General features: G+C 50.7%; 3 protein-coding genes across 3 annotated transcripts; 1 reads left to right on the top strand and 2 right to left on the bottom strand.

Moving 5' to 3' along the window:
• Positions 1 to 233: 233 nt before the first annotated feature.
• CC1G_11597 (hypothetical protein) lies at positions 234 to 1,092 on the top strand (the record flags this gene model as incomplete). The annotated part of the gene is made up of 4 exons (XM_001834896.1): positions 234 to 354; positions 424 to 531; positions 605 to 735; positions 808 to 1,092. The coding sequence occupies 4 exons, from the start codon at positions 234 to 236 to the stop codon at positions 1,090 to 1,092; spliced, it is 645 nt and encodes a 214-aa protein (XP_001834948.1).
• A 575-nt stretch (positions 1,093 to 1,667) lies between these two features.
• On the bottom strand, positions 1,668 to 2,919 carry CC1G_11596 (hypothetical protein; the record flags this gene model as incomplete). The annotated part of the gene is made up of 5 exons (XM_001834895.2): positions 1,668 to 1,815; positions 1,960 to 1,997; positions 2,071 to 2,133; positions 2,364 to 2,500; positions 2,799 to 2,919. 5 exons carry the CDS (start codon positions 2,917 to 2,919, stop codon positions 1,794 to 1,796), a joined length of 381 nt encoding a protein of 126 aa, XP_001834947.2. The 3' UTR covers positions 1,668 to 1,793.
• Positions 2,920 to 13,341: 10,422 nt separating this feature from the next.
• Positions 13,342 to 13,787, bottom strand: CC1G_11595 (hypothetical protein; the record flags this gene model as incomplete). Its single annotated transcript, XM_001834894.1, has 4 exons — positions 13,342 to 13,359; positions 13,416 to 13,466; positions 13,519 to 13,599; positions 13,650 to 13,787. The coding sequence occupies 4 exons, from the start codon at positions 13,785 to 13,787 to the stop codon at positions 13,342 to 13,344; spliced, it is 288 nt and encodes a 95-aa protein (XP_001834946.1).
• Positions 13,788 to 14,900: the final 1,113 nt, after the last annotated feature.

Here is a 14,900-nt window from a genome sequence, read left to right as displayed (position 1 = left end):
GACGATCACAGTGGGCGGATAGTAGATCACCAGAAGTCCAAAGAACCTCTGATTTTCGTATACATGCAAACAGAAAACACAAACCTAGCGCCTACACCAAGAATAGGGGCGTGAGAACGAATATAACACTGTTATCTTATCTTATCACTTCTTGTCCCAAACATTCATCATCATCGCTCCAACCATCTCCTCCTCGTACCTTTACCACCACAACCACTCAATAACCAAGCACAATGGGCAGAAAACAACGCAACCAATCTCCTCCTCCCGCACCGGGCCCTGCAGCCGCCGCCGAATCGTCCGACGCCGCAGCTCCCGAACCACGACCGCCAGTCCAAGTCCTCTACTGCGCAGGTGGGCTCCTTCATTCCCCATCCCCGTCCAAAGAACTCTGCCAATTACATGCAGCATTTTTCTGAACAGTCTGCTCCTGGCCTCCTGAATATTGTGAATTCGGATCCCACTTTACAAAGTGCAAAGAATGGCTGAAGGATAACCATTCGGATTTGTTCGACAAGTACTACTCTGAGGGTGCGCCGTCTCTTCATCGAGGTCTTTGGGCGGGGGATTGAGGCTGATAGTACGTGGTGGTACTGGAATATAGATAATCTCGCTGCGAGATTGGGCACGATCAGCTTGGAAGCACAGGCCAAACTCGAGAAGGACACTGCAAAGAAGGAGGCTAAAGCTGAAGCAAAGGAGAAAGCCGAACTCCAGAAAAAGCTCGCTTCTCATGTACGTTCTGCCATATTCTCCCTCCATTCTCCTCCTCATCCCTCATAACTCCAATTCTCGCCCCAAATCCAGGTCATTATCAAACGAGTCGAGCGCACAAAACGCAAACACGTCACCGTCATCCACGGTCTCGACAAATTCTCCATCGACCTCAAAAAAGCAGCCAAACAGTTCGCTTCCAAGTTCGCCACCGGCGCTTCTGTCACTAAGAACGCAGCTGGCGAGGACGAGATCGTCGTTCAGGGAGACGTCTCTGATGAAGTGTACGATATGATCCAGGACGGAGTGGGTGTTTTGAAGGGTATCCCAGGCGATAACGTCGAGATCGTTGAGGATAAGAAGAAGAAAGGAGATTGAATTGTTGATTGAAAGAAGGAGGGATGGAGGGAATGCAATATCGGTGTGGAATCAAGTTCAAGGATGGAACGGCTGTGGTTACGACTTCCTTTGTGTGTAACTGTACCGCCTAAATGACACATATTGCTTGTATACTTTTCTCTAGGTTCAAAGCCAAAGGCTTCGCCGCCCGTTGTCAAGAACATGATGCTGTAGGCCCAGTATCGTAAACCATTGTCTACGCCCACTCGAACAAGATGCGAAGGCACCTGGTTGTGGACGTCGATGAAGCTCTGTGTAAGATTGCCTCTACACAGCCTGTCCACAGCCGAACATTCGGAATCAAACACCTCGTCCCAAAAGATGCCTTGTAAAACCCTGACACGGGAGATAGCGACAACACCCTTCGATGCACCCATCACCCGACTTGTCTATGGACAGTCAGATGGATCCAAGCACAAGGCATGAAGCCAGAGAGCGATGGGAAAGAATCCCCCTGGATGTCTTCACCCCATCCAAACCCTTCTAGAATCACAATGAGCTTCATCCTTCCCGACCCCTACCCAGTGGTTCCCCGTCAAACACAGCATTACGAATTGGTCGAAATGAATGGGTAAGATAATGTACAAGAACATGAGAAAAGATAACGAGATGGATGGGAAAAGAAATGGTTCAATCGGGTGGGTCTATGTGGTCGGAAGGGAATGCGATTGGAGAAAGCGTTAACCCCAGGCTTGCGTTGTACTGTGATAGAGATTGACGTCAGTACCAAGTTAAGAGCGAGAGGGAGTGTAGGGAGTGCAGAAAATGGACCGAGTCAGCTCAGCAAGGAGTAAGACGACCCCCCAGCACCCCAAGAACCAGAGCACCCAAAACAGATCTACGTACCTATAGTTAACAATCAAATGCCCATCGGTTCCACACGCCTATGCATTGCAACACAGACGGAATCGTCAGAACGGCCAAGGACTCATAGCGATAACAGGGTCACTCCCTCACCTTGAACAGATTCGCAACCGTATCGTCAGGTGCAGGGGAGAACGACAGGTTGATATACGTGAACTATATCCACGTTAAAGGAATCGAACAGGGTAAAACGGAACGCGTCCACGAGGTCGAATAAGTCGAGAAATCGGAATTGGGAGGTTGATAGACGCGTAGGTCCAGCCAACACAATCCAGACCGATAGGAGGGCCGGGAAGGAAAACGAGCAAGGGATTACACCGCCATAAGGATAACCATAACCAGAATAATCAGCGATAGCCCACACCGCCAGCAGAGACAGAACGCACCAAAGGCTCCCCCGCAGTCCAGCCCAACTCCTTCCTCAAGAAATGTATCACAGCTTGGAACCGATTCGACGAGGTAATCTTGTAAAAGTTCTGTTTCATAATCGGGGCATTGCCGACTGCTTTGAAGCGGACGACCACTGTTCATATACATAGACCAGTTTAATGGATGTGTTCCGGGTAGCGTGAGGGTCGTTCACCGGGGTGTTCGTTGGAGTATTCAGAACGTTCGTTCGAGTGTCCAGGCGTGCGTTGGAGCGTATAGGCAGTGTTCATTACAGTGTCCAGATATTCCGAACGTTCGAGGGTTCGTAGGGTCCATACAGTGTCCCCATCCAACATCCAAACAGGCAGAACCCCAGGGTACCAAGGCAGATATGACAAAAACACACAAACCCCATCAGCAATAATCCCAACTACAAGAACTACAGCACTCACCTTTCGACGGATCCTTCTTCTTATACACCTCCAACGCCTTCAACGCCTCCTCAAACTGCTCCGAACTCTCATGCCCATGGTTGCCCAACGAAACCCGTCCATCTCCCGGTAAACCAGACATCTCAACCAACTTCTAGCGTTCCTTCAACCCTGAATAGAGATATCGATATCGTTTCCCCAGCAGGCCCTGATTAATGAATACGGATAACTGGCGCCTCTTGAATCTTCAACACAACAACGTTTGCTTCGCGTTCTTCAGGCTTCAGGTTCCAACCGGCGAATGACCCCGCCAGATACGATATCGCTTCTTCGTCTTCAACGTTCAAACCTGACCCAAATAATCGTTTCAGCCCTAACTCAGCGAGCGTTTCAGGCCTGTCCCATGAGGTTCAGGGAAGGTCGTCAAGACAAGGTGGGTGTGGTAGGGACCAACAGGAGGAGCGAGACCAGAGCGAAATGAAATGACCAGTGTCCAGCGAGGTTCGATCTCGCGCGATTGATGGATTGATGGCAGCCTCGTGTCAAGGAGTTCGCACGCCCCTATCTTGGTTCTTTGAGCGCCTCCCCCGCGCCACGGCCAGCTTGCGAGAAGATACCACTCTCTGTTCGACCTAAGCAAATTTCAATTGAGTGCACTTTTTAAGCTTATTGAAATACCAACTTGTCCCGCTAAAGCATTTGGAATACATGGGGTTATGGCTCCCTCAAGAACAGGCAGGGTGCTACCAGACGATTTTCAAGGCCTCCCCGAGCAGGAATCCGGCCAATAAATTTAAAGATATCCGCTCGTCGACGCCCCTAAGTGGCCCGCCAATATCGAAGCACGGCGGTGATCCCTCCCACACGGAAATTAGGTTCGTCCCCAGGGTCTGATGGTATCCGACTCGGAGCGGGAACGAAAACACCTCATCTACACTTGCCTTTGAATCCAACTGCTTATTCTACTTCGGGCGGGGATTTTTTGGATAGCAGAGGCCACTGCTTAAACTAACAGAGTCCTATCAAACAAGCTGTAAGCCAATCATCCTACATCTTAAACCTTTACACTGGTTTCCGAATAAATTCTTAAAGCAAGCCACTCACAGGTGTCGCGCACGGGACCACCTAGACAGCAAAGGGGTGAGCACGGATTTTACCCTCATATGAAAACTCATAACTTCATATCCACCTAAATGACGTGAGCGTGACCCTCACCTCTGACTCGACAAATGAAATCAAAGAAGGCCGCGCACCGAAATGCCTTTCAACCCACTGGCCAATACCACAACCCTCCTTTCCAAAGATACTCTTTCCCCATCATTCACGGAGCTTGGTGCAGAAAGCCACCACACCGGTGACCATAAGCACCAGCCACCTGTCGTGACCTCCTCCCTCTCATAAACAAGGACGTACGCTCTTCTCTAAAGTATAAAGAAAAGAGTTTGATACACATCGCGATCCCCATTGTGCCAATCCCATTAGTGTACCTTCTCGTACCCCATCCAGAATCCACCAGGCAGTACACGATCTCAGCGCAAACCCTCAAAGGGCCCTCGACAAAGAACCCCTCCATTCTCCGATCACCAAAAGGACGAGTTCTAAACAGAGCCCACCGCATACACACGCGCTCTCAACGTGGTCGCACATCCTCATCCTCATTGAGGCAATTTCTTTCCCAGCGCTTCCGTTACCAACCTCACACTGCCCAACCTTCCCAGATCCACACGCTCCACCAATCCAAGCAATCCCACTTCCTTTTCATCTCACCCAACAAAGAAACTCAGAGCTCAATCCTTCATCTCTCCATCTCCGTATGCACCAACCCACTGGAACGCCTAAGCTTCTGGGGGTGGCACCCACCACCTTGGTAAATGAAAGAAATGCAAGACGTATCCTCCAAAGCACCGATTGATACATACAACGCAGATCATAACGGACGAGTTCGAATTACCGGGGCCAGGGGAATCCCCAACGGCGCTCCGTTCTATCCTTTCATAGTGAGTAATCTGATCGGATGGTAGAACGAAACAACGGAGAAGCAATGGTACGGGGTGTTCCAGGAACTTCGACTCTGATACCCTCCTCATCTCACATCTCCAACCACCAACCCGCAACCCAGCACTCTCCACATCCTCACCACCCCCAATTCATTCGCTGCTGACGAAAGCCCAGGAATAGAACTCGCCATCAAGTTCCAATCAATCGATTGATTCGTCGAAGCTCTCTACCATTGTCGCTGGCTCGCTCACATGCACAAAGGCCCAAAGGGAATCCAAAAGGTTAATTGGCAAGAGCCGCGCAAAAGAAAGACCAAAAATACTTCTCGCCTTTCAACCACCAACGCGTGACGTGAGACTAAGAATCCGGAAAAACTGTGCTTTCTGTCTTTCATGTAAATGAAAGACGAAGAAGAAGAAGCCTCAATGATCGACGGGGTCGTACCTTCCATAGCCCGATGGCCATTTTCGATTAGATCTATCGCCTCAATCAATTTCCAGATCACACCCAATGCACTCCGGTGTCCAGGTCTTGCCAATCGTCAATCAACAACAACCCTCGACTAAATCACAATAAGAATAGTCTTTACACGCTTCTCGACCCTTCTAGGACGCATTCAATAGAGATGGCCTCGACAAGTACTTTTACAATTATCAGATAACATAACCTTTGAAGAACGCAGCAAACGCCATGCCGAATTCCCAGCCCACCCTCGATTTAGCATCGGTTCTTCCTTGGTGAAACACGATAATATCCACTCACCCACAGAGACACTAAGCAGCTACTAACACCTGATACACCTCGCCACGCCTATCCCATGCGGCGATCACAAATCCGCAACCACTTCTGACATCCTCTTCTCATCCTCTTTCAAAATTAAGAGAGAGGGGCACTCGCGGAGTCGAAAAACAGGTCAGGTCCTCTTCCAACTCTAGGTCGCCGCCCGTCAGCAGGACACACCATCGAACACACGACACGGAGGAAACACACGGCACCTTGGTTCCTTTTCAATAAGAACGACATTTCGATCTTAATTCGAGGTCCATCGTCTAGATTGCGACATCCAAAGTCCCCGTTGGCCTCTTTTGGCGCTTACAATGCCGCGAAGCGAACACACGTCCAAGTTTCCGTCACGAAAGTACCGTATCCGCACATGCTTCCGTCTCCCATGGAAAGGGGTACTAGAAGATCGACTGACTTCGAGGGGTTCGGAGCTGGAGACAAAGAACGAGAAGAAAGAGCAGTGACGTGACCTTTGTATACTTAGACCCATTGACGTAGCCCTTTAGTTGCGCATAGGCTCTTCAAAGAAGTCTTCGAATCTGCAGCATGTCGCGGGCCCACCAAAGAAACCCAGGAAATGGTGCAATGAACGCGTCAGTCAGGCCATGATAATGCGAGACGTCAGATATCTGTTAAAGGGCATTACAACAAACGAGAAACACGCCATAGACAGCCCAAGTGACATGACAAAACAGCGCAGCGATGCAATGGAAATCCCCGAATCAGTGTGCCATTCGTACACAGCCTTCCGAGACTTGTTTCGAATTGCCAACACCAGCCAGCCCTATGATCGCCGACTTCGAGAAGGCCAGAAAAGAGCGCCCGTCGCAAGAAGCCCGCCAGAAAGGGTGTCACCGTCGAGTCAACACAGACACTGAATGAAGAGAAGCAAGCGAAATTAACCTTTGGCATGCAGTGCGACACGCCGACACCGCAAGGCAACTGAATGAGCTCACCCTGCCCTTACCATGATCGCCTCCATCAAGGGCGTGGAATCCTCTACCTTTAGAGGAAGAACCGGACACAAACAACGGTAACTGCGCGCTGTTGGCGCACCTAACTTCAAGATTAGGAAATCAGGGAATCAATATATTCACCCTTACCTGCCACTCGTCGGTGATGGAAGTTTCCCCCTAGGTCCTCGAGGCTCGTAAACAATGTTCCCTTCCTATTCGGTGATGAGCCCTCAATAATCGAGGGGCTGTATCAGATTGAGGGTTAATGAAGATAGATAGGCCTTGTGATGACAAAACGACGACTCACAGAAGGCGTGAGTCAAACCGCAAACTTCGCTCCATTACATCTATCAAGCACCTTGGGTAAAAACAAAGGAGAAGAAAGATCATGGGCACAGTTCCATTCCAATATATACTTAACTGCAATTGCGCACCTCATCAGCATCGAGGACAAAGACCAGGGTCATCCTCTTTGAGTCGGTCCTCGGTATGGTCTCGGCGGGGTCCTGGATAAATCTCGCCTTTCGCCACACAAGGCGCGTCTAGGCGGGATCATTCACAGCTAAAGCCGGTGAGCCGCTGGGATGCCAGCGCTCGGGAATCCACGAGGGTCGAGAAAGCGCCCGTGCAACTTCCCGAGCCCGTCTGGCGATTGCCGAAAAACAGAGAGCGACAAGTCCCGCATCTGAGAGGTCTGCATGGGCTAACGCCGACAACCGTCGCGATGACATCTGCGGGGAAACCTCCCCCCTTGAGAAAGAGTCCTAGAGATACTTACCAAACGAACTTTTACTCACCGAATCCTGGCAATCGACGACGGTACCGGCTACCAGGGGCCAATCACGGCATTGACTCGCGTCCAGGGTAATACGTAGTGAAAAATACCAAGGGAGAGCCATTGCAAAACCCGTGCGATACTATTGTGAGACTACGATCCAGCTGAACCACAGCGAGTAGGCCCTGCAGGCAACAGGACTACTTTAGAAACGGGAAATCTGATTAGACGGTTTTCACGACACGAGCGCTCCACACGCACCCTCTCCGCTTTGACAATAGTGCAGGCCTGTCAGCCATTGCAAGCGCTCATTGGTCTGAGACCTAAGGCTCGCACTCCTCGGATAAATCAACAAGTCGTTCAACTGGCTGGAGGCTTTAGACAATTACCCACGCGTTGTTAATGATCAACTGAGTGCCTACCTCTAAAGTGAGTGCCCAAGTCCTCACGTTCGTGAGCCAGCCGTCAAGCCTTCGGAGAAACCCATCCCACTTTCCCAAACCGAAATCTGAATTTTAGGATTGCCTCCGATATGTGCCGTACAACGTACAACGTTCGGCGAGAAGAATCCGTAAAACCAAGGAAAGCTTAGGAAGATTACCGGCCTGGTTTGGAGGGAAGTTGGAGCAGTATTGGGAGGGACCACGACAAGGAAACAGAGAACTTGAGAACTGGGGCGCGGTGGAGGAGACGTACGACAGGACTGCGGTAATTCGACCCAAGTAAGCCAACGGGAACCATGGAGCTGAATAAAACACGCAGATTCGGTGGCCAAGTTCCAGCAGTTTCCAGCGTGCCACCTCGAGTTCCCCGATGTCCCGAAGAGAATATTGCGACAGCGCGAATAGATGCTTGCGACACCAATCGATGTCAACCACAGAAAGCAAGAGGGTAACAGAACGGCAGCGTCTCTTCAGACAAGAACGATCCAGAAGGGCCCGAACGCGGAGATGAAGGCAGATGGCAGTGCCCTCAGCCCACTTCCAGTTTGTCCCGCAGTCTGACCTGCAGGCACTCATAGACCAACCAGAAGGCACGTTCGGAGGAGATGAGGGATGACACAGGCCGAGAGAAAAATCATTTAAAGTTTCAAGGTTGGGAATCGCCACCACGAGTCTTCTTGGTGGCGAACCGTGCGAAGGAGCAGGGGAGGATAGGGGGCCGATAGCGGACGTCGCCTTGACCAGTGAAGCGTGTACCGCGCTAACAATTGTGAGCCTGTCTTCAAGTACGCACCTGCTTAAAGGGTGAAGCTGGGGTATTCGCGGAACTTGAATAGAGAAACCGAAATACATACGAGTGGAAGCAAATTCGCCAATGGGCCTTTCGACCGAGCTCCGAGTCGGTCGCAATAGGCCACTTTCTGCGGCTTCATATGAGGTTTCCAGACACGTTGAAACTTTGAAGGTGCGTGCGATTACACCTTCTTGATGTGGAGCACAGGTGTGAAGACTGCAGGCTTGAAGAAGTCAAACGATTAGGAAATAGACATGGCTTTGCGTCATCTTGTCAGTCCTCCCGGAGATCACATAAATTAAACGATGATACAGTATGTACGTTACCTGTGAGCGCTTGTGACTGGATGGAAGGTGTCTGAGGTCGACGGAAACCAATGGATTCGAGCGAGCGGCGCGGACGGGAACAGCGACACAATAGAATCAGCGCAGGGTAGGCACCTCAGGAGTCAGCACCGAGGCTCCGAGCGAAGAGAAAAGAACATATGGCAAGTATGATGGTGAGATCAGGTAACGCATATAATTGTCAGCCCATAGAAGGCAATAGCGACGCGAAACACTGGATAGCCATCACGTACCTCTCGCGGTGTACCCATATCGCCATTGTGGGAGTAGATTCCACCGCGCAAGCAACGAGTGCTGGTATCAAGACCGCCGATTTGCGAGCAAATTCGCCATCTCCGAGCCTTATCGCACAGTCCGACGCTGCCTGTGCAACAGTCGCGTTATGAGCAAAAAAGGTAAATCAAACCCAAAACCGAGGAGCATCAATGCAAAAAGATTTTTGCTTCCGCCAAGGTTGCTCCTCGACTGTGTGATTGGCTTCAGAATAAATCTGCTTGCCTTGCTTTCCTCGTGAATGAGCGAGCAGGTACTCAAGCCTGTGTCAGCCAAAGGATTGAAGATACGTAAATCCACTCGATGCTCGCTGTTCAAATTGAATTCGAGAACCCGCAATGCAATTGTTTCGTTCCGATGAACAACTCCAGCGCGGTCCGGTCCACCCCTAGATTTTCCCGAGTTAGTTTAACAATACGCAGAATAGCAATAGCGACGCTAACCTATGGGTGGTTATATTCAACGCTAACCGGGTAGGGCCTGGTCGGAATCCTGACGGGACGCGGTATGACCTCATGAACGTGCCTCGAGACGCCAATTTCCGAGGAGCGGTGAAGATACCAACGTTGCTCAAAGCCGTTATAAGAGAACCGTTCCTACCGCGATAGGCCTCCTTGGTCGGTTAGATACGCACTGTAGTCGCAGCAGAGCGTAATGAATCATTTTAATGACTCCTTCATGCATGGCGCTGATAACCCTTTACCACATGCAGCTGGGACTCGCTCAGCTTCCGGATCCTCGAGGCGCCTTATCTCGTACCAAAGTAAGATCGGGGCTCACGGCTAGGAGTAGCTAGCGAAAGATAGCAAGTCTTTATCAGTGCTTTGTGTAAAATTGGCAGCTACGTACTTACTGAGGGCCCCTTTCACCACCAGATGCAGATGCTTAGCCTATCACAAGAGGCGCCTATGCCGTCAGCGGGCACTGACATTCATTGATAGAACATACCGTCGCTATCGTCAAAAGTCCACACCAATCTGGTAAGAGCTTCTTTTTCCTCCGGTCAACATGGACAAAGCCATTCTTGATTGACACACCTCAAAACCTGTGCAGAAGGTGCAAATGCGTGGTATTAACGTCCACCATACTTGAGAACATGAGAACCTCGTTATAACATAGGTGAGAGCGCATTTGTTTGCGATAGGTTGTGATAACGACTTACCACTTTCAGCAGGCTTCATCTTGCGTATCCACAACGGTTCTCGGGGATTCTGGGTCTCGATCGGACAACCGTTATGCCTCGCGGGAGAACGATGTACTCCTCCAAGGACCAAATATCCTCACAATCAAGTCACAGGCGCAATGGAAGATCGTCCGCATGGTGCAGTGGCAGTCACTGAGAAACAACGATTTTGGCAAGGTAGCTCCAGAGCACCAACTTGCTCTGCCGCGTTTCCCAAGTCACAGGCGTCTAGCTGTCGACCAGAGACAGCTGTTTCGAGAAAACTCAGGCCTTGACTCTGCCCTCCGCGAAAAAAGCGCCGTAGATGACGTTGTCTTGCTTGCCCCGAGCTTTCCCCACCTCCCTCGCGCGCTGAGCTACCATATAAGTCGCAGCAGTTCCCATTCCGCCCATCCTTCTTCCCGTGTCCTAACCTCGCAATAATCATGGAAAACCTAGAGGAAATTATTCCGACAAAACGCAACCATGGCAAGGCCACCGAAAATCTCGATATGATCTCAACGCACCGTTGTCTGCGTTGATCCACCCAACGATCTCAGTTGCTCCTCGTCGTTCAGGTTCGAGTCGACGACCTTGAGAAATCCAGAATAAGCGATCACCATACAGACCAGCGCAAGGTTTCCAGGCGCTCGTCGTTGGGTTTCACAAAACCGTCGAGACACGGTCGTCGCGGAGAAAAAGGGACGATCTTTCCATGGCGTCGCCACGTGGCAACGCGCTTTGATGCGAGCCTACCAAATCGAGATTTGGTTCCGCGGCATCCGTCGGCATCTCCCGTCGCGCATGGTGGTGCAACCCACACCGGTAGGGGACCACTCGCTGCTCGCAGAGCGCTGTGTGCTCGACTCGTGAGCGGATGGTGTGAATGGCGACAAGGTTCAGATAGCGCGCTACGGAGTACCTTTGAACCCGTTATCTCCCGCATTGCATGTCTCAGAATGCAATAGCCGGACGCGTCGCGTTTGCCGGTAATTGGACGCGCAATACAGCATGATTTCAAATTGTATATGACCTCCTGGCTCCCTCTCCTCCTCGTACCTTACCGCACGACATCATCAAATATCACGATCTCCCTTCCCAATGCTTTGTTCTACTTCGGGGAAAGCGACCACCAAGTCGCCAAAGCAATCGAGGGAGGCGAGTATACATATCTGGGAAGCGTCGGCGACCCTGGGACGGATCACTCAAAAAGGCTTAGAGCGCCCACAAGTGGGTGCCGACACTTCGCACACCTTTCCTCTCCAGGTTTAGTTCAATCCACAACATCACGGAATGAAATAAACTTGTAGTTGATCCCCGTCGCCTGCAGCTGAGCAACCGTCAACACCACCAACGAACGTGTGGTTTCCGACCCTGGATTTTCGGCGCCAAACTTCATTGAGGCGAAGAAGGAGGTCCGTATTGGAGGTCTAAATTCTGGGGTTGCATGAAAGTAACCTTGAGGAAAAGCAACTTGCAGTTCGAATAGAAAGCCCATTTATGCACACGACCAGCCTCGAATATATTCTCGACCCCGGCATATCCAGCCGCTGACCGCCCGCACGAGACTGTGAGGCCAAATGGCCAAGGAGCCCGCCCACTGAGAAAGCTCGGAAAAACTTTCCCCGGACGCACTTTAACTTCGTCCCTCGATCCCACTCTTCATGTGAGCCCAACAATCAACTCCAACAACTTCAGATCTCATCCACACAAATCCTGTAACACCTGACAGCCATCGATTCCACACTTCAGCCGCGACTCACAAGGTCAATCATGGAGGCAGTGAACTTTAGGTTTGTTTTCGTCGACCTCGCGAGACGATGGAATTACAGCGCGAGAAGTATTTTGAGACTCGAGAAAGCGAGGAGTTCCAAGTTGGACATACAGCATCAGGATGTCAATAGTCAAACTCTGTGAGTAGGATTAAGATCCACTCTACTTACAGAGGGATCTCGGAGTGACATGCGGGGCTGGGGCGTAGTAAACGCGGTTGAAAGCTCGACTTGTTTCAGGTCGACATGACTGGTAAATCCTGGCATGTAACTAGGTAAGAAATGACACTGGCATCTCGCTTCAAGCAGGCTCATACCACGAAAATGAACGTTGCTTGAAAAATGTGAGAGCAAGTCTATTTCGTTTGAATGGTATATACAGGCACATCATGACACCCGCAAGGCTGTATATCGTGTATGGGCCAATCATGAAGCTTGAATGAACGTTGCTCAACCAATAAGCGAACAACTTTTCCAGAGATGAATTTTATCTGCCCAATAACAGTCCAAGGTGGCGTTCTCCAGGTGACATTGACATTCGATCGCGTTGCCCCCCACATGACGAGTAAGATTTTAGTGGTGTCGCGTCCCCCGCTGGCATGAAGTCCGATCGCGTTGAATGGTGGTGGCCAGAAGCAAATTAATGAAACGAACGCGGTCTTCCGCAAACTTCGAAGTTGTTCTCTTCTTAATGAGTCACAGTTCTCCAGCGCGCACACAAAGAGATGCAGGGAAAGACGACGCGAGTCATATTGAACTCTGATAGATAGCGATACAATGAAGTGAATGAGTGTCTATGAGAGGAAACCCTAAGCTACGGCTATATACGATAATTAGACCACAGAAACCCAAAACGAAGTGCATGGAGGTGGAGGTGGATATATGTACGGAGTGACGGATGCGAGACGCTAAGGATATACAGATAGATGAGATGCTGAAAAATGCCAAAGATGCCCAAAATGAGGAGGAAAAAAGGAAGCTCTATGAGATGCAAGTTTCGAAAGCGAAGAGATAGCGACTACGAAGAAGATATGCCATAAAGAGGATGAAGCGAAGAAAATCGTTTCTTTTGAGTGATCAAAGAACCCGGAAATGAGAGTGCTGCGCACTAGGCCAGCGAGAAAAGCGCCAAATGGACCGGTAAACCCGAGAGAAAAATGCGAAATGCCCGTCGACAGTCGACCTTGAGCCCCGAGAAGGAAAGATGATGTGTAGTAGGTGGATTTTGAGGATGATGGTTTCGAATGAGGCGAATTGAGATGGATTTAAGTGGAGAATTTTTTCTGGAAAGGAGAGGTCAGCTCCTTTACTATGTGAGACAGAGCCCATTGAGACTTACTTTGCGCATCATCAATGGGGAGGATGGGTCGTATGCCTGTTGCTGCTGGCCCTGAAGAAAGGGTAAGGACGTGTCACAGCGAAACAGGAGTGGGTAGACTTACCGAGACGTTATAGCCAGGGATCATTGGAGGCTGTTGCGCCTGCTGGGGCATCGATGCCTGCTTGGACAAAGCGCGCTGCAACTGGAGAGGGGGTCAGACCTGTGGTGGAATACTGGGTAGAAACGTCGTACCTTGGCCTCGCTCTCTGCTGCCCGTTGTGCGTACATGCTTGGGTGGATTGGGAGGCTGGAGAGACTGGTGGCCTGAGGGAGGGAGTGCAGCGAAGAGGAAAGGCTGGGAAGAGAGACAATGTTTGCTTGGGAGGCCATTTGGATAGTCGGTTAGTTCCTGGCTGAGAGGACTTTGGATGGGAGGCGGTTGGCTGATTTCTCGGGGCGACGATGGCATGGATTTATAGGAAACGGATTGAGGACACACTGGTATCAACCATCTCAGATCTATCGGGGCCCAAATCGCGATCCAAGTTACCCGGCGGTTCTTTCCGGGTCTGCCTTCCTTTCCGGGATTACTGACTCCGCCCGTCTTTTTGGGGTTCTGCATCCCTGAAGGAATATTCATCGGAAGCTTTCATCACCTTGCTGCTTGTGGATTCGCCTCTATCTCATCGATGCCTGCAAGAACCTAATCCTTTGCTTGCTCAGATCAGCGTCCCAATTCGTTTTGATCTATACGTTTCCACTGCTCCACCTCCTCCTGCTGCCCACCTTCTGCATGTCTTATTACCCACCGAATATTTCCACAAATCACAAGTGTCACTTGGTCCCTGGACCGGCCAATAAACACAGCTTTGTCTTGCCCAGAGCCCTCTGAATCGCCCTGACTCCCCACCGGTAGCGCGAACGTGGACCCCGCACTGCATGTTTTACGCGGAATGGCACGACAAACGCGAAAAGCCTGTGTCCATTCCATCTGGCAGCTGGGCTTCCAGTTCCCACTTCTGCCGCCCTCGCTTTGGCCTCGCGTTGCTCACAACTCTTCGCAGAAGAGAAGCCCATGATATGGACGAGGTATACTCATTTCCCATTTGTACCAATCACCTCACTTTACAACTACCCTCGAGCCCAATCCATCCTTCAAGCCCCCGTTTCCGACACCTATTATTCGCGTGAAGAGTGGTAAAACTGTTTCAGCGATCCCACCTGCAGGTTCACGTTGAGGCCCCTTTACGGCTTCCACTTTGAACTCCGGCACAAGCTTCGTTTCTTCACGCCCTCCCTTTATTAGCCACAGAAACCCCTCCCGCACCTTTGCGGACGCTTCGACGCTCCAAGTACGTGATCGGCAAACTCGATTCGTAGGCTATTCCAACATCTATTCTGAGAAAAAACAATTTAGGTCGACCGACCGACACTCCTCGCTCTCACAACCGGTAGGCTGGTGCAATGGGCGGGAACTAGTGCCCACGCGCCTCGACTGCAATG

Source organism: Coprinopsis cinerea, assembly GCF_000182895.1.
Source record: "Coprinopsis cinerea okayama7#130 chromosome 12 map unlocalized cont3.12, whole genome shotgun sequence".
Taxonomy (NCBI): domain Eukaryota; kingdom Fungi; phylum Basidiomycota; class Agaricomycetes; order Agaricales; family Psathyrellaceae; genus Coprinopsis; species Coprinopsis cinerea.
This window is presented reverse-complemented; position numbering and strand designations above follow the sequence as displayed.